Source organism: Phascolarctos cinereus, unplaced genomic scaffold (genome assembly GCF_003287225.1).
Source record: "Phascolarctos cinereus isolate Bilbo 61053 unplaced genomic scaffold, phaCin_HiC Scaffold_5;HRSCAF=322, whole genome shotgun sequence".
Lineage (NCBI taxonomy): Eukaryota > Metazoa > Chordata > Mammalia > Diprotodontia > Phascolarctidae > Phascolarctos > Phascolarctos cinereus.
Genome location: NW_027555958.1, coordinates 455528048 through 455552688, shown reverse-complemented (window position 1 = coordinate 455552688; position 24641 = coordinate 455528048). Strand labels below are relative to the sequence as shown.

Sequence of the window (24641 nt, the reverse complement as noted above, 5' to 3'; positions counted from 1 at the left end):
CCTCCGGCTAGTGTAGAATCTGTCAGAGCCAGGCTGAGGGAGAGTGTCTGCACTTCAGGGACATCTGGCTGCTGCTACTGTTTCAGAGGGTTTGGGCCTTCCATCGTTAAGGGAAGCTGGTTGGGGGGTGTGAGCAGACCAGGGTGGGATGGGGCAGGTGCTTATTCTTTCATTACAGCTGAGAAAACTTCCTAGCTTTCCTACCCACCCAAACCTCAAGGGAAGCTGCTGCCATGCCTCGTTAGGCACCCAGGAGCCTCCTAGGAGGTGCCTTATGAAACCCCTAATAATAGAGTAATTAGTGTAATGATGATTAATGACCTTGAATTCATCTCTCGCCTACATCCCTCTCTCCAGTGAGATCTGCCCCCTCAACAGTCTGGAACAGAGGGATGGGGCTTTGGGAGTCTTTGGACTTACTTGCCTTTTCTTCCCAGATGGCCAGCACATTCCAATACAATCTAAGTATTTATTAACCATCTTTATGCAGTAGAAAGGGCATTTAGAGTCAGAGGACCTGAGTTTGAATTCTGACTTTGCTACTTACTTAATTCCTAACTATATGACCTTGAGCAAATTACTTACACTCCCTGGGCCTCACTTTCCTCATCTGTAAAATAAAGGGAACTCAATGGTCCTTAAGCTTGAAATCTGATTCTCTGATCTCTGTATAATACAAAATAGAATCTACACACATCGGGAAAATATAATGTGCTGAGATGGGATGAGGAAGAGATCACGCCCAAATGTGGGAATCAGAGGAGGTTTCATGGAAGAGGAAAAATTTGAAAGATGAGTAGGAAGTCAATATTTGAAGATTAGAGATAGAGGAAGGAGGAGTAAATGAGTGAGTGCCCATTCCAGATATATTTGGAAAAGAGACACAGGCGGAATCCCCTTCCTCCATTCATGAAATCCTAAGGGTCCTATGGAGAGATTTCAATGGGTCCATGAACTCGGAAGGAAAAAAATTACACCTTTATTTTCACTACCTTCTAACTAAAAATGAGCACTTCCTTCCATTATGAATGTAATCTACAAAACACGGTTTTGAAAGAGTACCGCAGGTTACCAAAGGGGTCCATGATACTTAAAAAAGGTTAAGGACCTCCTGCCCCAGAGCCTCACTCCCAGAACAACATACCCTTATCTTTGGATGGTTTCTAACAAATGTGGGCCAATTGGACAAGGATAAAGGCAGAGGGGTTGGAGTGGGGAGGGATCGCAATGATCAAACCCAGGGCTTCAAGACCAGATAGACCATCTTTCCTTTGTAACTGATAAAGAATCATTATTGTTCAATCTTAATGAAATATGCAGAATCCAAATGGAAAATGGACTCTTCCCCATTGATGGTAAGTCTTTCCAAATGTTCCTGTGCAGGGATGATATGGAGCCTCAGAATATTGCAGCACATCCTCAGTGAGATACACAGTGGCCTTATACGTGGGCCTAACAATACACACTAGAAAAACCAAGTGGATGAAGAGTCCCTGTTGTCCAGACCAAAATGTGCAGTCAGGTGATTCACTGAGTTAATCCACAAATACGTGCATTTTCAGGCACTGCAAATGGACAGTGAGCTGATCCCAGAGTTGAGAAGGAGGAAGACAGTAGGTGGGATTACATTTAGGAAACTTTGTAGCACTTTTGGGCAGCTGAGTTGTACAATGGATAGAGCATGGGCCCTGGAGTCAGAAGGACCTGAATTCAAATCCGACTTCAGATATTTCCTAGCTGTGTGACCCTGGGCAAGTTGCTTAACCATTTGCCTCAATTTCCTCGTCTGTAAAATGTACTGGAGAAGGAGATGGCAAATCACTCCAGCATCTTTGCCAAGAAAACCCCAAATGGGGTCACAGAGAGTCAGACAAGACTGAACAACAGTAGCACTTTTAATGATCCCAAGCTGCTTTCTGACACAAGACTCCATCTTTTTTTTTTAAGTTTTAGAGGCAGGCATATTTATTTTTCATAATGAAAGATGATAAGCCACTTTTCCCCAAATGTTTGAAGAATTTCAGAGTTCACCAAAGCCTTTTAATTCATCCAGCAAGCATTCGGCATTTCTTTGGCCATCTAGAGCTGAACATGAATGTCTTTGATAACAAACCAAATAAGCAGCTATCTAGCTTTTGCTGAAGGTAATCCATTATCTGCAAGAAAATAAAAGGCCCATTTTGCTTTTGCCTATCTGTGATTTTAGGGAGTTTTTCCTTAGCTCAAGCCTAAATTTGCCTCTCTGAAACTTCTAGCCACTGGAGACAAAGCACATCCATGCAATGTATCTTTGATATGATAATCCTGCAAATACTCAAGTCTGTCATTTCCTGGCCCATCCCCAGTTTTTCCCCAGTTTGGTTTTTTGTTTGTTTGTTTGTTTGTTTGTTTTTTTGCTTAGGCAATTGGGATTAAGTGACTTGCCCACAGTCACACAGCTAGTAAGTGTCATGTGTCTGAGACTGGATTTGAACTCACATCCCCCTGACTCCAAGGCTGGAGCTCTATCCACTGCGCCACCTAGCTGCCCCCTCACTTTTTTCAATCTAAAGTAATATCCCTACTTGCCCCAGGGGTGTCAAACTCACACTCATGCAAGGTCAAAACTCCCCATTTTGCCTGGAACAAGATTAAAATGTAATTGGGAAATGTTTGACAAAACACAAATATATACAAATATATAAACACAATGTAGATAATGTTAATTTGTGGTTTTCTTAAGTCAATGTTACCTTCAAGGATACATTTCTTTTTTTTTTAATAATTAATTTATTTTTAGTTTCCAACATTCCCTTCCATCTCCTCTCCCCTCCCCAAGATGGCGTGTAATCTGATATAGGCTCTACTTACACATTCATATTAAGCATATTAGGATGGCATCATTTTACCCCTAAAATTCTCCTGGTGATGGATAAGGCTGCAAATCATGGAGCCTTCCAACCTCCAGTTCCCAGAGCAATGGAGAGATGCATGGTAAGCACAAGGAAGTTGTGGCCTATTACCGACCATGATCCACATGCAAGAATCAGCATAAGATGCACCATAAAGGGCATCTGCAACTAGGAAAGGAGGCAAGTCATGTAGTGAGAATGAAAAATAGCAGATGGACAGCCCAAGGGTGACGATGGAATCTGTGCATGAGCCATTACAAGACCCAGAAGAAGGCCTCTAATTCACTGGGCAGATGATCTGTGGAGGACTAATGGAAAAACATGGTCAAGAATCACCCAACTGAGAATGTGCTGGACGGCCTCAACACCTTGGAGAAAGCAACAATCACAGAGCCATTGAAGTATTGAGGATGATTATGAGTAACCAGGGGCAGATTTCGTCCTCTCTTACTGTCCTCTTCTGTGTAATTAGAACGATCATCTTTGCCCTCCCTCCCTCAAAACACTGCCATAAGGGAAAGCTCTTTGTTAAGTCAACAAGCATTTATTAAGCACCTACTATGTGCCAGGCACTGTGCTAAGTGCTGGAGATACCATGAAAGGCAAGAGACAGTCCCTCTTCTTAACAAACTCACAATGGAATTTGGGAAGACAATCTGAAAACAGCTGTGTACAAACAAGATATGTATATATGTAGGGCAAGCTGGACATTATCTCTGAGGGAAGGGGCTCACGTGAAGGAGGCCCAGGAAAAGTCTCCTGCTGTAGGCAGGACCTTAGCTAAGACTTGATGGAAGCCAGGGAGGTCGATTAGAGCAGAGGAGAGAGAGTATTCAAGTTATGGGGGACAGCCAGAGAAAAAGTCCAGAGCCAAGACATGGCATGGCCAGTGTCCCTGGTTCGAAGAGTGTGGGGAGAAGACAGGCTGGAAAGAGAGGAGGGGGCGAGGTTATGAAGGGCTTCAAAACAAAACAAAATTATAAATGGTGAAGTATGCTATCTTCAGAGAATTTGGGGACAATCAGTTCTCAAGGCCATGGGTTCCCCTCTAGGTCCTCAAGTGCAGCTCTTTCACTGAATCCAAACTTCAGAGAAGTTTCACACTTGAGGACCTAGGGGGCCACACCCCTGGCTCTAGCCAGGCTTTCTTCTCCCCAACATGTCATGTCTCCCTCCCATCCCCAGAAGCACAAGGCACTGGCTCTTTGGCCCCCCAAGATGCTTGTTTTAGCATAGGTAACATATCCACAGGCTATGGCCTGTTCAGGGAGGGAGGGAGCTAAGGATGAGGAGTGTTTCTACATCCTGACATCTCCAAAGCACTTGAGCCATGGTAACTAATTAATCCTCATGACACTCTAGGAGGCAGCAGGGCATAACACACTGACTTTTACTGGGTGTTTGCAGGAAGGTTCCCTCAGTTTTCCAGTGACATCCGAAGTTAGTTTTAGGTCAAATTTTCTACCCTTGAGACAACATGGAATAGTGGGATGAACTCTGGGAGTTGGGAAGCCTGGGTTCTGGTTCCAGCTTTGCCACTTAGTAGCTGTGTGACCTTGGACAAACCTCTGCCCTTTGCAGTGCCTATCTGTGAAATAAAGGCATGGGATTCAATGAGCTCTCAGATCTTCACCAGCTCTCACATTCTACAGTTGTATGCTTTGTCATTATTGCTATGTGACCTTGGGTAGGTCATTTCTGTTCTCTAGGACCCAATTTCCTGATTTCAAAATGAAGAGGTTGGTCTAGGGTAACCCTAAGGTCTTTGCCATCTCCAAAATTTCTCTCTTCTAAGGCCCCTCCCAGCCCTGACATCCCTTGTTCTCAGGCCCCTCCCAGCCCTGACATCCCTTGTTCTCAGGCCCCTCCCAGCCCTGACATCCCTTGTTCTCAGGCCCCTCCCAGCCCTGACATCCCTTGTTCTCAGGCTCCTCCCAGCCCTGACATCCCTTGTTCTCAGGCCCCTCCCAGCCCTGACATCACTTGTTCTCAGGCCTCTCCCAGCCCTGACATCCCTTGCTCTCAGGCCCCTCCAGCTCTCACATTCCCTGTTCTAAGGCCCCTCCCAGCCCTGACATTCTGTATTCATTGTGGTAGATTATTATTATTAATGGAATGGTCCTAGCTCCAAAGAACCTCAAATTTACTCATATTGTTGGGTACAGCTTTGATCTAGGAGTGATGAGGCCCAGGTACTTGTCCTGGTTCTTCCAATAACTCAAGTGAAGTCAAGCCAACAAGAATTTATTAAGCAGCTACTATGTGCCGGGAACTATGCTAAGCCCTGGGGTAACCCAATGTCTAACTGAGCAAGTCATCCCCTATCTCTGTAACATGGGAATAATAACTCCCGTCTTGCTTGTGTCTGGGGTGTTGTAAAAAATTGTCATGGCTAGAGTACTGGACCATTTGGAGTCATGAAAACCTGGGTTCAAATCCTGCCCCTCACTTACCACCTATGTGACCTCAGGCAAATCACTTAACTCTTGGCCTCATTTTTCTCATCAGCAAAATGGGGATAGTAATACCTGAAGTCCCTGCCTCAGAGGGATATAATGGGGCTCCAATGAGATACATAAGAAAAGTACTTTACAAACTTTAAAGCACCATATAAACATTAGGTATTATTATCATTATTATTGTTGTAACCTTTCTATAATATTTTAAACTTTACAAAGCTGCTGGGGAGTACAATTCATTGATAACTGCCTTCTAGGGGCTTACATTCTTATAGGGGGAGTCAATGTGTATACATGTAAGCACATGGAGAATATATGTAAAATGAACTCGAGATTGGCTTGAGAAGGAGGGAACTACCAGCTGGGAGGGGAGGATCACAAAAGGCCTCATGGAAAGAAAGCTCACAGCAGAGCTGGTTTTATCATGAGGACAAAGGTGAAAAGAACTATCGTTTCACGGTTCATGGTTTTCAACCTTCGTCAGGCTTCTTGGATTCTAGGGCTCGTGATGAATGTTTGCAAAAAGATCACCATGAAAGTGATCAGAGACCATGCACCAACTTTTGAAGTGGAGGATGAAAAGGCAGAAAAATGCTACAAACATTGTACGAGACCCTTGAAATTAAACCAACATATACTAGGATCAGTCAGCGACTTCAATGCAAAGAACAGGGGGGAAAAAAGCAGGGAAACCATGGGTCAAAGTCAGGCTTGAGAGATGCCAAAGACTTGTCTGTGGCGGAAGCCTCATGTCATGAATACTTTCTCTGAGACAAAAATTAAAAGATTACGGATACAGCAAGCAACGAACATCTTCTTCCAAAATGAAATAGTTTCTATTTTATCAGTCAGTAAACAACTTGTTAATGTTGTAGGAATTGATCCTGAATCAGGGTATAGTCATACTATTAACTTGGTAGAGCAAAGATAAAAATTTGTTAAAAAAAAAAAGAGAGAGAGAGAGAGAAAGAAAGAAAAAAGAAAGAAAGAAAAGGAAAGCCATAAAGCAAAGAAACAGACATTTATTAAGTGCTTCCTGTATGTCAGGCACTGTGCTAAGTACTTCACAGATTCTGTCTCACTTGATCCCCAGATTCTAGGAGGGAGGTGCTGTTATTGTCCCCATTTTACAGATGAAGAATCTGTCTGAGAGAAATAAGTGACTTGCCTAGATTCATGGAGCTAGTAAGTGCCTGACTCCAGGCCTAGCACTATCCATTGCACTGTCTAGCTGCCAGACAGAGAGATATAGCTGCCAAGAGCAACACAGGTTTAGAATACAACCTTGTTTATAGGATTTTACGGAGGATGGCAGAAGATTATGAGCAACATTAACTCATGAAACAGAGAAAAGAAGTGGAGGATAAGGCAGGTTTAGAGAAAACTCGGCAGGCAATCCAAATGAGCAACGTCATCCCAAGAAATGATGAATCTGGAAGAACAGCAAACAGATAAAAGATGGAAAAGATCTGAAAAGATTATTATAACAACTCTTTTCACCAGGAAGGACATGGGCTCTAATATACCCATCAAAGACGTACTTGTAGAAAAGATAACAATGACCCTGAAGAGAACAAAGATATCAAAATAGATGGATTAGCCAAAGCTACGCAAAAGAGGTCAGTGCAGGAGATGACACAATCTTGGAGGCATTGAAGGAGAGGAAGATATTAATAGCATCAGCAAAAAATGTTACCAAAAAAGGGGGGAGCTGAAAGAGCATCAAATATATATTGACTATAATATATGCCTACTTCCATCATATGAATAACTTACATATGCATCCAGGGCATCTTTGATGAGAATGTTAAAAGACAGTGGCAGAAATTTGCACATATTACCCATCACACAATTGACTGAAGATGTGGAAAATCCAAGGTAATTACTAATGCTTGTGGACTGAAGGATCAAAGTCTAGGGTCACTAAAGGAATTTTAGTTGGCTGTAATACATTCCAAAAGAAGAATAAATAAAGACATAAACGAGAAACAAAAAGATAGGCTGGTCAAGTATCAAGAACCTGGGATAGTCAAAGCTACTTTGGTATCCATACAATAACAAGGGATATAGAAGATTCTCAATGTAGTGATCAGTTGGCTGTCCGGGAGAGGATTCATCGCTCAACAAGCATTAATTATTTTCTACGTGTCAGGTAATGTGATACCAAAGGAGCTACAAAAAAGAAAAAATCATGGTCCCTGTCTTTGAGGACCTCATTTTCTAATGGGGAAGACAGCAGGCAAGACAATATGAAAATGAATCAAGTCAGAATAGGCGAAATGGCCTGAGAAAGTAATAAGAGGTTCAAAAAGTTGGGGTATAGAGGAAGGCAATGAATAGGTGTAGCAGGGGTAAACACAGGGAGAAGCAAAGTGACAGGAGGCTATGGTTGGATAGATGAAGGGCGGAGTGCCTAATTAGCAAGTGAACCCATTGTGGCTAATGGTAAGCTCTGGAGTGGGATCCTCCTTATGTGTGGTTGAGGAGGAGTGAAGGTCATGGGATTGGGGAGGTTGAGGAAAGAGAAGTTAAGGGGTTTCAGGGAGAGGCCACACGGATATTAAGGTCCTCTGATGTAAGGGTGGGGATTGAGAAAGAGGAGAAGATGGTGGGCCAGGGAAGAACTTCAGAAAGGAGGGAGGGACATGGAGAGGCGCTCCCTGGAAACTCTCTACCATATGTACAGGAAACTGGTCTGGTACAACACAGAAACAAAGCAAAACTCTCATAAAGGAACTAGAGAGTCCCAGGGGATGGCCAGGCAGGAAAGGGTTGAGATTTGTACTGGAGGAGGGAGTCCTCACATGCCTGAGATCTCAGATCTGTGAGAGTATTGAAGTTTTCTCTCTCCCCGAGACATTCCCTTTTTAATGGCTACCCTCCAATAGGGAAGAACTCAAGCCCTGATCGTTTGCTTCCCAGGGTTTAGTGTCACATGTTTATGACCATTTTTGGCTTTGTACAAATCGTGAGATTTGTGGATAGATTTTGTTTTGTTTTTCTAATAAAATAAAGAAAAAAACCATTCCATCAGAGGCGGGGCTCGAACCCACAGGTTCCCAGGGCACCCGCTATCCGCGGGATACTAAGTCTCCACTCTGCATACAGCCCTGAAGGGGGTGGGGCAAGCTGACTCTCCTACGGACCGGGAGCATTGATAAAGGCCTCCGGCTGCCTAGAAGAGACTTCCTGCGGGGGTGGATTCTGACGCACAGCCCCTCCCCTCGCCGCCTCTATGGTTCCGGAAAGGGCTGGCTTCACTTCTCTTTCCTCCGGCCTGTTCTCGCATGCAAGAGGGGTGGGGCGTCTCCCTCAGGATCGGCCTTATGATTGGCTGGTTGTGCCGTTCTTCGGCAGGCCCCGCCTCCCATGTCCCGCGCATGTGTCCTCCGGCAGGAACGGCGGTGCTCCGGCTTCGGTGGGTGAAAGCGTGGGGGCGTGGGCATGTGGGGCGGAGAGCTGCGGGGCTGTCTGGGTCTGGGGGGGCTGAACCCCGACTTTGGAGAGGGGATGGGGGGAATGAAGGTTGGGGTCTGGCTAGCGGGAGTGCCTTTCGAGCGAGCCACGTGCTCGCACCGCCTTCTACGCCTCGGTTTCCCCCAGTGATTCGGCCCCTCCCCGGCGTGGGAACTGGATGGCGCCATCCTAGAGATAGGACAGGTTCGGGCTGTAAAGCACCATGATCCTCGAGCCCACTCCCATGTTATAGATGTGGAAACAGAGGCCCAGGCAGGGCAAGTGACATCCGTGAAATCAATGGCCGAGCTCCTAGGAGCGAAGTCAGATGGGGCGTACCTCTTCCCATTTCACACTTGGGGAAACTGAGGCCCATTTGGCAGAGCCCATGAGCCGTGGGTGTCCTCCCGTCCAGCCAGGGGAGCCTGTCGAGGCTTCCTCTTCCCATTTCACAGGTGGGGGAAACAGGCCCAAAGGTGGTGAGCCAGTCATCTAGAGATGGCCCAGCCCATGGGCAGTGCCTTCCTGTTCTGGGAGGTAAGCCAGGAGGGCCCTTCTCACCCCAAAGCTACGGTGCTAGGAAGTTTCCTTCTCCCATAAAATGAGGCGGTTGGGGACCAATGGACCCTGAGAAGGGTGACCGAGGTGATGGGAACAAGGGAGGTTCAGGGCTGGCAAGAGCCCCAGAAGTCTCTGTCCTTTTGCAGATGGGGAAACTGACCTGAACGAAATAAACACGCTCCTGCAGGGTCCTGGGGTTCAGGTTTGATTGTGGACTCATGAAAACTAGAGACTGTTCCTACCTTGGTGTAAAGGGAAGATTTGGAGCAGAGAACCAGGTTCTAGTCCTGTCTTACTGCTGATGTGACCTTTAGGCAAATCCTCTATAAAGTGATGAGAGCGTGCCCCAGACAACCTTTGAGGTTCCTTCCAGCTTTGAATCCTAGGATTATTTCACTTGTCTGTAACCTCATCTCCCCCAGCACGGTAACTACTGGCTGTTTTTTGGTCATTTGTATACCTGAACCTGTGATTTCATCTGTGAAGGGTGAGGAACTCCTCTAGCTCTGCACTTTATAGTCTGTGAGAGCTTCAAGAGACCTGTGCAGGGTGGGAACCAAGGTTCCCCTGACTCCGGGGCCAGCCTTCTAGCTACTTTGCCGTGCTGGTGCGTGGTACCTCTGTTGGGAACACAATTTTAAATTTAAATGAGAGGGAAGGTTAATAAGAGAAAGGAAAAAAATTAGACTGGTGAAAATTTGACTACTCAGAGCTGTGTGAGAGAGAGAAGGGAGTCCTGCTTGAACCAGAAAGAATTAGGAGGAGAGCGAATCAGCAGGTTTATTAGATGTTATCCTTAGGTTAAGAGTAGCCTGCCTTTCCAGGTTTATAAAGTGCTTGGCTCGTAACAGATAACCTAACCCTGTGGCTCTTGTTTAGTTGTGTCTGATTCTTTGTGACCCCATTTGGGGTTTTCTTGGCAAAGATACTTGGCCATTTCCTTCTCCAGCTTATTATACAGATGAGGAAACTGAGGCAAACAGGGTGAAGTGACTTGCCCAGGGTCACAGCTAGTAAATGTCTGAGGCCGGATTTGAACTGTCTGCCTGACTTCAGGCCCAGCACTATCCACTGTGCCACCTAGCTTCTGTGTGGAGTGAATGCTTAATGGTACATAACTCATTTTCCTACAGATCTGAGTGATTCTCAGCCCAGAGTGGTATGGAAGGGCTTCTGAGAAGATGGAGGGGCTTTCCTGGTATACTGTTGGCCAACTGCCCCCTGCCACAGCATCCCCTTTGCAGGCCTTACCATCGTCCCCCAGGCAGAGTGAAACGCCTGGTGCTGTCCCGTTTTTTCCAGCCTCAGAACCTGCGAGAAGATCAGGTGGTTGGACTAGAAGCAGGTCTGCTGAGCTGACCTGTAAGAGCCAGAGGCTGATGCTGCAGACCGGGCTGATTCACCCTGCTGGTGCTGGCTGTTACCACTACCTGCCCTACACCATTCGAGCCATGGAGAAGCTGGTCAGGGTGATAGACCAGGAGATGCAGGCCATCGGTGGGCAGAAGCTAGACATGCCCACCCTGAGCTCAGCCAAGCTCTGGAGAGCCACCGGCCGGTGGGACCTAATGGGCAGGGAGCTCTTTCAGCTGCGGGATCGTCATAACAAAGAATACTGCTTGGGACCGACACACGAGGAAGCCATCACCTGCCTGATCGCCTCTCAGAAGACCCTGTCCTACAAGCAGCTTCCCTACCTGCTGTATCAGGTCACACGGAAGTTCCGGGATGAGCCCAGGCCCCGCTTTGGCCTCCTCCGAGGCCGGGAGTTTTACATGAAGGACATGTACACCTTTGACTGCTCTTCCGAAGCCGCTCACCAGACATATGATCTGGTGTGTGATGCTTACGGCAGGGTGTTTAACCGGCTGGGCCTTCACTTCATTAGGGTGCAGGCAGCCGTGGGAAGCATTGGGGGTACGATATCTCATGAGTTTCAGCTCCCGTTGAACATTGGAGAAGACGTGCTCGCAGTCTGCTCCATGTGCAGTTTCACAGCCAATGTGGAGATGCTGGATCCCAAGCAGCCAAATTGCCCTGTTTGCCAGGGGAAACTGACAGAAACCAAAGGTGTTGAAGTGGGGCACACCTTCTATCTGGGCACCAAGTACTCTTCTGTATTCAATGCCCAGTTTGTTAACGCTCGGGGAAAGCCTGCACTCTTAGAAATGGGGTGCTATGGGTTAGGTGTGACTCGTATCTTAGCTGCGGCCATTGAAGGACTTTCCACGGAAGAGTGTATCCGCTGGCCTGGTCTGCTTGCCCCTTACCAAGTCTGCCTTATTCCTCCAAAAAAGGGCAGCAAGGAAGAGGTGGCAGTGGAGTTGATGGAGACTCTCTATGACGATATCACTGAAGCCTTGCCCCAGCTGCAGGGGGAGGTTTTGATTGATGACAGGACACATTTGACCATTGGAAATAGATTGAAAGATGCCAACAAACTTGGCTACCCCTTTGTTGTGATAGCTGGCAAGAGAGCCTTGGAACAGCCCTGCCATTTTGAGGTTTGGTGTCAGAGCACCGATGAGGTGACGTTCCTCCCCAAACAAGGAGTGATCGATTTGCTGCGTGCGGTACAGGTTGTCTAAAGGCCCGATCTCTGATCCTTACCAAGTTATGTCCTTTCACAATTATGTTGTGCACTGTTCCCTCTAGACACAATGCAGCTGGTGGAAGATGGACGCTAGTTAGGAGAGCAAGGTTTCATCATTCATTCATTCAGTGAACATCACTGGTTCATATAAAAAGAAAGAAATTTGATTTCTCTTTTCCACTGACTGTCCACCTGCTCTACTGTAAATCAGTAGACCCTCCTGTGATGTGAGGAGGATGTTGATGGCAGGCAATTCTTAGTCTTCAACTTAAAGGCCAAGTCTTCCCACTCAAAGCCAATGGGAAGGTTGAAACAATTAGATGGGAGAGCAAATGAGAAACTTCCCCAGGAGACCTTAGCCCCGATTAGGCTGGACTAAGCCTTAGCTCCTTTTCGCTTGATTCACAAGGACAAGCTGTTGGATTAGGAGCCTCAAATATAAAAATGTTCATTTTTAGCCTCTGTAATGTCTAGCCATGTTAACAGGTCCAGCCAGATCACAACTTGGGAAGGTTTGGAGCCAGGATTAGAGAGCCAAAGCCTTCTGACTTCCTACCCGCTGCGGACGCTGTCAGCTCTTGTTGCGATAGTGAAACCTAAAATCTTGTGCTCTTGATAACAGTGACTTGCTGCCTACCTCAGGGGAATGCAGTGACCACAAATGAGATGCTGTCTGTACAATGATTCCATCCCTTGGAGGAGTCAGAAGGGACCCATGCACCGTGCTCCCAAGCTGTCGTCGTCCTGGACTTGCCGACTTTGTTTCTTGCCACCCATCGATGGCATGGGGGTGTTGGCAAAATACCATGGACAGGCTGTATTATCCCGGCCTGATCCTGAGGGATGTCTGAAAGGAGAGGCAGAGAGAATATTTAGCAGAATTAGCAAAGGGACAAAAATTGGCCGGCATTATAACACTAATAATGGACTCCTTCCACGTTTTAGTGGGAATGAGGCTTGTGCTGCCATGACACTTTCAGGTTTACAAGCACTGTCCTCACAATCCTGGGAGATGGAGATTATGTGAGGATTTGTGTTCTATTTACAGATGAGGAAACTGAGGCTTGGAGAGGTCAGTGACGTGCCCCAGAGCCTTCTGATGAGTCAGAACCAGAGCTGGGCCTCAAACTCAAGTCTGACCCTGACCAGTGCTACTTCTGTCTCAGCAATAAAGAATAGTGCAGAAATTGGTAAACTTTGTGTGTTAAACCATTTGAGAGCTGACCCTCTTCCTCCCTGCTCTGTGCCCCTTCTCCCATCCTTCATTTGCATCCTGGATACTTGGAATGATCAGTGAAGGACACCTAAGGGTTTATTATCTCTGAGATAGGTGGAGGTTTTTTGAAAGAAAATGAGGCAATTTCTTGTTCTCCTATAAAGGGCCATTGACCTTTATGGTTTACAGCACAAACTGATAACTAGGAGAAGCTCCAAGGTGTATCCTTATAAAATGAAGAGGCCCTTCTGAATGCCGATGAAGGGCACCATTTTTTAAGGTTTAACCATTGAGTGCTTAGAGCTTCATATAGCCCCAGAGGGCAGACTCACTAGCTCAGCCCTGGGCAGCTCAAGTGAAAGGCAAGAAAAAAGAAATCTGGTTTCCTCTCTCCCTTTTCCTTTTATTTTCCTACAGTGTGTATGAAGATATGCTATGGAAGTGAATCTAATGATGGAGGAAGAAAATCATGGATAAATTAATACCTCCAGTAATCCCCAAATATGCTCTTAATGGTTTTATTAATGTGTGTGGGAATATAGGATTATTTCTCCTAATTGGTTCTGTTTGGTTACATTTTTTGATAATTTTAATGTAAGAGCCCAACCCCCCATTGTATGGAGGAGGGAATGGAAGCCCAAGTATCTGAGTAACTTGCCCAGTGTCACACAGGTACTAAGTCTCCAAGGTGGGACTCCCGGACCGGGGTTGATTGACTCCAATCACTGTCCTTTTGACTTCATCATGTTGTAATTGTCACCCTTCACCTCTAGCTCTCCCTTGTAGGGCCATGCACAGTGAATCTACCTACCTCTTTTGAAGACAACTAGCATGTCCCCCACATTTCTTATTTTCAGGGCACACATTCCCAGTCTCATCAACCAATCTCCTAGGACATAGTTTTGAATCCCTGCCTCTTCCTGGTCACTCTCCTGGTCATGGTGCAGTTTATCAGCATCCGTCTGTGTTTCCCAGAAGTGCACACGCTACTCTTCATGTGGGCTGACCTGGGTGCAGAACCAGGGGATAGCATCTCTCCTAGCACTACTATTGACAAAACCCTGGTATTCTGTATCTAGAGCTGGAAGGGACATTTAGAAGCCATTGACACCAACCCCCTCATCTTAGAGGAAGAAGCCAAGGCCCAGAGTGTTCCGTGCCTTACCCAAGGTCACAAAGTTAGTAAATGTTATGTAGGATTTGAACCCAGATCTTCCTATCTCCTTAATAAATTGAGCATATATTAAGTGCCTCCTGTGTGTCATACTAGGCAGTCCTTGCCCTTGAGGGGCTTACATTCTATTGCGAGTCCACAAGTAAATATACCATATATACAAAGTGATGGGGTGGGGAGTAGGGGATGGGGCAGTGATGAAGCACTAACTGGCAGAATCAGGACGGCTTCTGCAGTCCTTTCTGCTGCTACAGTTCCATTCTTGTATGAGGTGGACCACGGCTGGGACGCCTTGTGAAATATCCAGTAAATTGGAAACGGAGAAGTCCTCCACGAGCTGATGCTGAACAAAAAGGGCAGAACTGGGAGAGCAGTGTATTTGGTGATAACGTAGAGAAAAACAGCTTTGAACAACTGTGGATTTCTGATCAAGGCCGTGATGAGGCAGGAGTCCAGAGGAATGAAGATGAAACATGGCATTCACCTCTTGACGGAGAGAGGATGAACTGGAAATGTAGACATGGATGTCCATTTCCCCACATGGTAAATATGAGAATGTGTCTGACCGGTGATGTGCAGATGTATCGAGGGGTCTGTTTGTTGTTCAATTTATTCAAGCAAGGGGAGGTGGCAAGAGGAACAGATTACTTCAAAAAACTGCAAGTGTCTGAGCGAATCACCAGGCAGAAGGAGGGAATCTAGGACCTCGCCATTCTTGACAGCCGTATATCACTTTGCTTTCCTTCAGCAAAAATTTCCCCAGATTTTTTTTGGGGGGGGAGGGAGAGTCTTTCCTAGACACATTTCTTCTCTCTTGTGCATTAAGACACTGATTTTCTGAATCCAAGCAAAAGATTTTACATTTATCCTTGTTTCATTTTATTAAATTCAGCCCAATGCTCTAGCCTGCCAAAATTTTGGGTCCTGACTCTGTCATCTGGTGTTTTAGCTATCCCTTCCAACTTAATGGCATCTGTAAATTTGATAAGCATGCTATCTATGTGTTTATCTAAGTCATTGATCAAAATATTAGCAAAAGATCTAGTACCGATGTTCATCCATTAGAGACTTCCTGCTAAGTGGACATTAAATCATTAGTAGCCACTCTTTGAGTCCAGTCATTTAACCATCTTTTTAAAAATTGCATCTTATTTTTCTGATTAACAAGCATTTATTTTCTCTTCCTCCTCCACAATGAAAAAAACAAAACAAAACTGTTGTAACAAATATACATAGTCAAAAAAAAATTTCCACACTATTTCAGCCCTCTGGTATCATATTTGGTCATTCCTTTGATCAGAGTTCTAAAGTCTTTCAAAGCTGCAGGGTGGATACAGGGAGAAAGTATTGGACAAGTCATGTAATCTCTCTGACCCTCAATTTCCCCCTATCTGTAGAATGAGTGTTTTGGATGAGAGAATCTCGCCCCAGACCTGATGAGTGGAGGGTTACCTGTGGAGATTCACCATTCTTCAGAGTGTGATCAGAGGAACTGCTATCTAAGGGATTAATGTACATTTCTGACAAGCAGCAGTGCTCATGGCTGCTAATTAGCTCACACAGTTAAAGCTTAATTGAGCTCAGCTAATTAAAATGGTGTAGAGGCCGAAAGGGTTTGTAGGATAGCAGATTCCTAACTAAGGGGAACTGAGGCCCGTGTATCTACAAGGTTAAAACCACCTCCCAGGGCAGCCTTTGTCAAGGCCACTGGCTGGCTCACTTCAGCATGCTGATGAGTTAAGTCACTGGCCTTGGCTGGAGCACTTCTGTGGCTGGTCATGAAAATGTTCTGGCCATGTGGTTTTTCCCTAGGCTCTAACACTTAGGGTGTGACAATGAGCTTAGGCACCCGAGCCTCAGTTTCCTCATCTGTAAAATGGAGAATGCTAGGTTTGTTACCTACCTTGTGGGGTTGTTATAAAGAAGGCATTTTGTAAATCTGAAAGTACTAAAGAAACGTGTATTATTATTATTACTACTGTAGTTTATGAGGCAGGGTTGCCTGCGTATAGAAAGCTGGCCTGGGAGTCAGATCCAGTGGATGACACACAATGGCTGTTTCCCTCTTTGGGGCCCAGGGCTCTAAGACTCTCAGGTGCAGAGCAGGTGTTGACCTGCCTTGGGGGAGGGAATTCCCCGGACCAGTGAAGTCGCAGGTATGGATCCAAAAACCTGTCACTATTAGGTAAGTCAGAGCATGACACAGATGTGAGGGCGGCAGGTGCTCTTAAGTCTGGGACTGAATCCTGCTTCAAATACTCAGAAACTGTTTACACTTTTTATTCTTTCAATTAAGTATTCTAAAACATTAATCTGTCCCTCCCCTTTCCTGCCACAGAGGCAGCTGATGGAGCAGTGGATTCAGAAAGACCTGAATTCAAATCCATCCTCAGACACTTTAAAAAAATTAAATAGTATTTTATTTTTTCCAATTAAATGTAAAGAGAGTTTTCAACATTCATTTTTTATAAGATTTTGAGTTCTATATTTTTCTCCCTCCCTCCTCTCCCACCTCCCCAAGATGGCAAGCAATCTCAGACACTCTTGATAGCAGTGTGACCCCAGCAAGTCACTTAACCTGTTTGCCTCAGTTTCCTCAACTGTAAAATGGGGATAATAATATCTACTAAATGAGGTAATAATTGTGAAGTGCTTGGTATACAGTAGGAGCTACATAAATACTCCCTTCCCACCTCAAAAATATGTCTCTGTATAGTCCCCCGTTAGCCGTGTCCAAAAACGTCCATCTCTCTCCTGATCAGTCTTCTAAAGTCTCTCAAGGTTGTTTTTCTGTATAATGTGGTGGTCGTGATCTAAATCGTTCTGCCTCTGCTCACTTCTCTCCACACTGGTTCACACAGGTCTTCCCAGGTTCCTCTGAAATTGTCCGTTTCATCATTTCTCGTGGTGCAGTCCTACACCATTCCATTCATGTGCCATCTTGTTTAGTCCCAACGGGAAGGCACCCCTTTAATTTTCAGTTTGGGGCTGCCATGAAAAGAGCTGCTATAGGCATTTCTGCACATAAAGATTCTTTTCCTTCCTCTGGTTTCTTGGGGGGGTGGGGTCTGGGTCAAAGGGTATGCACAATTTGGTAACTTTCTAGACAACTTAGCCATTTGACCTTAGGTAAGTCACTTAACCTTCTGAGCCTTATTGTCTTCATCTGTAGAATAGCGATGATAAAAATTCCTACCTCACAGGCTTATTGTGTGGCACAGATGAGACTGTGGCTATAGATAGTTTCACAGACCTTAAAATTCCAAATAAATGCTGGCATTACTATCGTGAACAGACTGGATATTGTGGCAGCCGTGGCAGCACAGATGCTTTGTACCTTTGGTGAGGAGTCGTCAGGGCTAAGGATTATTCAGCTCAGTACGGTCATAGAAATGGTTTGGAGTCACCACTTTGACTCTCCTCTTCCCAGGGACACATGGGTGTGGGGAGAGGAGAGGGTGCCTCCCAAGCCCCTGTCCCTGACAATATCTCCTCAGTAAATGCCTCAGTAAAAGTTAATTGATTTTAGTTGCTTGTCAGTGTCATTGAGCAGATTATCGACTGGTTAATGATACCACTAACACTGGTGATTGATAGTGGAGGGGAAGATACCAGCGTGGGGCTTAAGACTATAGTGCCAGGATTCACCTTCAACTTTCTGGGGTTACCCCAAACCCTAAGGAGGAGATGTATCTAAATTGGGGTTGGGAGAGCCCCAAAGTAGACACAAACACATAAACTGTAGCTGTGACCTTGGACAGCTCAATCAATAATTATTTATTAGACTCCAACTATATGCCAGACACTATGCTTGGCACTGAGATACAAAGATAAAAGGAAGATGTCCCTGTCCTCAAGGAACGTACGTTTTTTGGGGGGAGAGAAATGACCACCCGTCTGAGCCTCAGTTTTCCTGAACTAAGAAATGGGAATAATAACTCACATTCCTGGCTTCACAGGACCACTGTGAGGGAAGTGCCCTATAGATGTAAAAGCTAGTATCTTTTCTAACCCTACGCTATACCTAGTCCTATGCTAGGAACAGAGCAGGAACTCAGTAAAGACCTGGTGCTTAAAGAGCAATGACGGTATCAATAAGAGCTCACATTTTCTTCAGACTCAGTGGGTACAGAGGATGGCAATAGATCCTTATGGGCTCATTTCATCATCACCACCCCCTTGAGAGTGAGGTGGGGGCTACTCTCATCACAGGATTACCAAACGTCAGAGGAAGAAGGAATGGCAGATGCCAGATGAGTCAATTCAAACCTGAACAGGGGTCCCTCCAACAACCCCATAATAATTTAATGATTTTAATGATTTTTTATTTATTTTTATTTAAATTACTATTATTTAATAACTCTAATAGGATTTACAAAGTGCTCCCCAATAGATGAATGGTTAAAGGATATGAACAGGTGGCCCTCAAGAGAAGAAACAACCACATGAAAACAATGTTCCAAATCACTGATGATTGGAGAAATTAAAATTAAAACAACTCCAAGGTCTCACCTCAATACCTATCAGGTTAGCAAAGATGGGGGGGAAAAGGAACATGATGGATGGTGAATAGGTTGAGGGAAAATAGTCACACAAATACATTGTTAGTGGAGCTGCGGATTGGTCCAGACATTCTGGAAAGCAGTCTGGAGCTCTGCCCTCAGATCACTAAATTGTGCCTGCCCTTTGACCCAGCTATGGCACCATGAGGCCTATACCCCAAAAGACCCAAGGAAAAAAAGGAACTGTGTGTACAAACACTTTTGTGGTGGTGAAACAAAGGGGGTGCCCATCAGTTGGGGAATGGCTGAACAAAGCACAGTGAATGAATTAATGGCGTGTCATTGGTCTGTGAGGAATGATAATAGAGACAGATGCAGAGAAACCTAGGAGGTCACAGGAACTGATGCAGAGAAGGAAGCAGAACCAGGAAAACAAGGAAGATAATGAAAAATTCTAAAGGAAAACAACTGTGAATCAGAATTAGGATCGATGTAATGACTGATGCAGACACTGCTGCAGAAGCCGCCTCCTACCTCTTGGCTGAGAGGGGATAAGCCAAATGTACAGAAAGAGACCTCTGCTGACCAGCACAGCCCACTCCTGGATTTGTTTTGTGTGACAAGGGAGGGCTTTTCTTTTGAGGTGTGTGGGGGGCAGAGAAATGAAGGGGATAGGAAGAGGAAGAAAAGAAAGAAAAGGACATCAATGAACGGTTAAAAAGAACAGAAGGCAACTTAGAAAGCAACAGACAAGCAGGGCGTCGTCGGAGTGACCGTGCTATATTTGAAATGTCTGTTTTTAAATGAGCTGTATGTAATGGAGAGTCACGTTTTCACACACAATTGTCACATTTGTTGATGCTGTCAAGTTTACAATATTTTAAAAAAAAGAATATTTTAAGCCTTAGAAAGCATGTTACACCCAGCATCTCAGGGTAGTCTCCCAACAGCCTTGTGAAATAGTTATGGCAGATATTAGTATCCCCATTTTACAGATGAACTCCTGGTTTGCCCAGGGTTACAGAGCTGGTAATCATCAGGGTCAGGATTCGAACCTTTGTCTTCCTCATACGAAGTCTGGCATGCTCTGTCATGCCACCCATAGGACAAGTGGGCATTCATTCACCCTCTGCTAAAAATCTCCGGGGAGGGAAGCCGCAGGACATTCTGCTTTGGAATCATTTTCCTTGGGAGCTTATCAATCGACCAATCGGCAACCATTGATAAAGTACCTACTATTCTGAAGTACCTCCCCCGGGCCAGGCACTGGCCCAGGGGATTCCGAGGTAGAAATGAAGCAGCCTTTTTTCTTGACAAAATTACATCCTCTCCAGTTTTGTCTTTAACATTGTCACTTTTTCCTGGTATGCAGCCTAAATTTGCCAATATTCGACATCTTCTCATTGTTTCCAGTTCATTACCAGCCTCTGAGACTCAGAATCAAACCATTGCCGGAGGCACACCCTCTCCTCCCATTAAGGGGTCTTTAGCTCTAGACTGTGGAGCCCCGTTCAGTCCTGATGAAGCCCGACCTCCAAGGGGAGGGGTCAGGCCCTTTTGTACACACTCTGTGGTTCTGTAGACCCCAGACCTTTGGGAAAATCATTTAAATATTAGGCTTCCCCAACAAGAGGGAGTGAAAAGGTTATCATTTCCCTCATCCCTCCTCTTCCTTGACCTTGGTCCTATTCTGGGCAGGAAAAACAAGATGGTGGCTGCTCCAACCACTGCCTGAGCTGGGAGTCACCAACTACAACCCTTCTGGTGAAATGAAGGACCATCAGGACTTCATCTGTTCTGCCTCTGCCTCCTGTGGTCCCCTGGGCCTTACCATCTGCCGTCCAGACCTCTGGGCCATGCCACACACCCCTGTGATACATCCTTAGGACTGGTGAGTGGGAGCCTCTCCATTGGCCCTGCAGCTAAGCTGCCTCACACTCGGTATTGTTTCTAATTAGAGGGTGTGATACTTAAGCACAAGCCCTGTTGTGCATCTTCTATTTGTATTGCTAGTGCTTAGCACAGGGCTTGGCACAGTGTTTAATAAAATTTTAAATCACTCATTCATTCACTCACTCATAGGAGACTATTTCTTTCCTGCTGGAGTGCTCTCGAGAGCATGAAACACACACACACACACACACACACCTCACAGTGCACAACGCCCAAGACTTGAGCAAGCAGCAGCAGCCTAATGACTGTGATTCCCTCCTTGGGGGCTGATTCTTAAAACATCCCACAATAAGTCATACTAAGAGGGAGACTTTTCCCTTCCCCTCAGTCCTCTGTGGCCTCCTTCAAGTCTTCTGCCTAGTCAGGCTGGCCAGGGCTCTTCCTGATTTTAGTGGTCGTCTTCTCCAAAAAATACTACAGAGGTGCTTCTGATAGTGCAGCAGTTGTCAGCCAGGGACCCATGAGCAGGCTCCCTCCACGGCCAGAGACACCCATGTCAGGATTGCTGCTCAGCCCCGCCCCCCCCCACGCTCAGGGAAAGAAGCACAAAGGGGGAAAGGTAACCAGGCTTTTGAGACCCAGGCTCAGCCCTCCCAGCCAAACAGCAGCTCTAGCTCTCATGGTGAGCCATTCCTGTGGAAGCAGGGAGAGTGGCCTTCTATCACCAGTCATAGGAAATGAGAGACAGAGAGGGAGAAAGAGGGAAAGAGAAATAGAAAAAAGGAGAAAGAGGAAGGGAAGAAGGAGACTGAGAAGAGAGATTGAGAGAGGAGAGAGAAGACTGAGATTTAAGTGAGATGGGAGAGAGAGACACAGAGAGAGAAAGAAGAGAGAGAGAGAGAGAGAGAGAGAGAGAGAGAGAGAGAGAGAGAGAGAGAGAGAGAGAGAGAGAGAGAAAATCTGCCCCTTGGACCAGAGCGGAAGGAAGAGAAAGGCAAAGGGTAGAGTCTCTCCTTTTAAAAACTATTTTATGAAAGCCCAGAAAATATCACCCCAGGAAAAACCCTAGAACATCTGAACCAGAAGAAAGATGGGGTGCAACAGTGCAGTAGCCCAGGTAGCTTGAGGGATTAAAGGGAAAGGCCTCTCTTACCCTGGGGGAAGGGGACCAGTACAGAAGGGGAAGCATCCCAGCAAGCTAATGGAAAGCCCCACCTTAGCATACCGAGAAGATTCTGAAATCCAGGTAGTGGAGCAAGCAAACACCAACACCTGGTCCCCCCGAGTGCCTCACTGAGGGCAGGGAAACTGGTGGAAGCCAGCTTGGAAAACCATCAGGTGCCTGGGCATTCTACAGAAACCGGCTCTCCCAGTGCCTAGACAAAACTAAGGGAAGCAGCACTCCAAGGGGCTCCAGGTGGATAAACACCCTACAACATCCATCTGAAAAGAGCTGAAGAAAGCAACAGGAAGGAAAGGCCTGGGTGAGCAGGAAATCTCCAAGAGCCACACTACCCAATCCTGCCCCTAGAGTTCCAGTGTTGCTGATTCCAGTCCAACATGAGATAAGCTGCCAGAACCCTACAGCCTCCAACTGCCACATCAGAGGCCCCAGCACACAAAGCCAGTGACCAGACCCTAGGCTCTCAACACAAGAAGCTTGGGTTAGTGCCCTCTGCTCCCCAGCAAGAAAGCTCAATCTCTTTAAAGGCCAGGGAATAAGCAAACACCATGAGCAAAAAGAAATGTATGATAGATTCTTATTATGGGAAGAGTGAAGATCAAGGCAGAAATTCTGAGAGGACATTGTCAACAAACCCACATCTGGAACCTCAAAAGGGAATATGAACTGCTCTGAAGCCCAAAAAGCCTTCTTAGAAGAGCCCAAGAAGGATTTTAAAAGTCAAATGAGAGAGGTAGAAGAAAAAATGGGAAAAGAAATGAGATATGCAAGAGAGAGTCAATAGCTTGGAAAAGGAAGGACAAAAATTAACTGTAGAAAACAAGTCCTTAAAAAATACAATTGGCCAACTGGAAAAAAAAAGTACACTGAAGACAATAAGTCCCTAAAAAATACAATTGGCCAAATGGAAGGAGGTACAAAATCTAATAGAAGAAAACAATTTGTTAAAAATTAGAATTGGGCAAATGGAAGCTAATGACTCTATGAGAGAGCAAGAATCAGTCAAACAGAAACAAAAAAAAATGAAAAAATAGATGAAAACGTGAAATACCTCATTGGTAAAACAACTGACCTGGAAAATCGATCCAGGAGAGACAATTTAAAAATTATTGGTCTACCTGAAAATCACAATGAAAAAAAGAGCCTGGACAGTATCTTTCAGGAAATCATAAAGGAAAACTGCCCTGAGGTCCTAGAACCAGAGGGTAAAATAGCCATAGAAAGAATCCACCAATCACCTCCTGAAAGAGATCCCAAATTGAAAATGCCAAGGAATATAGTAGCCAAATTCCAAAATTACCAGGTCAAAGAGAAAATACTGCAAGCAGCCAGAAAGAAACAATTTAAATATCATGGAACCACAGTCAGGATTACACAGGACCTTGCAGCTTCTACATTAAAAGACCAGAGGGCGTGGAATATGATATTCTGTAAGGCAAAGAAGCTTGGATTACAACGAAGGATCAACTACACACGAAAATGGACATGATCTTTCAGGGGAGGAGATGGATATTCAACTAAATAGGGGACTTCCAAACCTTCCTGATAAAAAGACCAGAGCTCAACAGAAAACCTGATCTTCAAATACAAGACTCAAGAAAGACATAAAAAGGTAAATGGGACAGAAAGAAACAACATGTTATTAATAAGGGCAAACTATTTACATCCCTAAAAGGGAAGATGACACTTATAACTCTTGAGAACTGTACTATTATTACACCATCTTAAAGGGGTATACATAAAGGGGGTGGGTATAAATTGACTTTGATGTAATGATTAAAAAAAAATTTTTATCAAGTGGGTTAAATGGATCCAAGTGAATTAATCTGATCTGAGAAAATGTACTGAGAGAAAAGAAAAGGAGGAGGCAGACAAGAGTAAATTGCATTACAGGAAAAGGCACAAAAATCTATTACGGCAGAGGGAAAGAAGGGAGGGAGATGAGCATTGTTTGAACCTTCAGATTTGGCTCAAGAAAGGAATAGCATAATCAGTTAGGTACCAATATTGATAGACTTAACCCTTCTCAGCAATACTGATCTAAGACATCTCTAAAGGTCTCATGATGGAAAATGTTATCCGCATCCAAAGGGGGAACTATGGAGTTTGAATGCAGATCGAAGCGTACTAGTTGCTATTTTTTTCTTCTGTTGTGTTTTGTTTCCTCTTTCTGGTGGTTCCTCCTATTGGTTCTAATTCTTCCTTACAACATCACTAATGTGAAAATAGGTTTAATAGGAATGTGTATGTATAGCCTATATCAGATTGTGAGCTGTCTTGGGGAGGGAGGTGGAGAAAAATTTAAAACTCAAAAGCTTATGGAAGTGATTGATAAATCAAAATAAATTAATTTAAAAAATAAAGATTTTTTAAAAAATAATAATAAAAAAAACCTATTTCGTGGGAGGCCATCTTCATGGTTCCATGGCCTACCCTCTCTGATGTCACTCTGAGGGACCCTTCCTGCCCCCTGCAGCCAGAAGGGGGACCAAGGGACTACCTAGGATTTGCTCTTCAAGTGCCAAGCCCTTCAGAATAGATGGGGCCCCCTAGATGTGGCCAGAGGTCCAGACAATGTGAAGGGGCCTTCAGTTTGCCCCCCATACTCCCTTTTTCTGATGCAGAAGCTGGATTCGGTATATCAGGAGCGCAACCTTTAGAACAAGAACCCCGAAGCCCCCAGCAGGCCTGCCCTCCACCTGTAAGGGCCAGT

General features: G+C 45.2%; 1 protein-coding gene across 1 annotated transcript; it reads left to right on the top strand.

Annotated features, from left to right (window-relative positions):
- Positions 1–8635: 8635 nt before the first annotated feature.
- On the top strand, positions 8636–13155 carry PARS2 (prolyl-tRNA synthetase 2, mitochondrial). Its single transcript, XM_020976913.2, is given in 3 exon segments — positions 8636–8768; positions 10501–10706; positions 10709–13155. Coding segments are annotated over 3 exon segments (1584 nt in total). The 5' UTR covers positions 8636–8637; the 3' UTR covers positions 11956–13155.
- The last annotated feature ends 11486 nt before the right edge of the window (positions 13156–24641 follow it).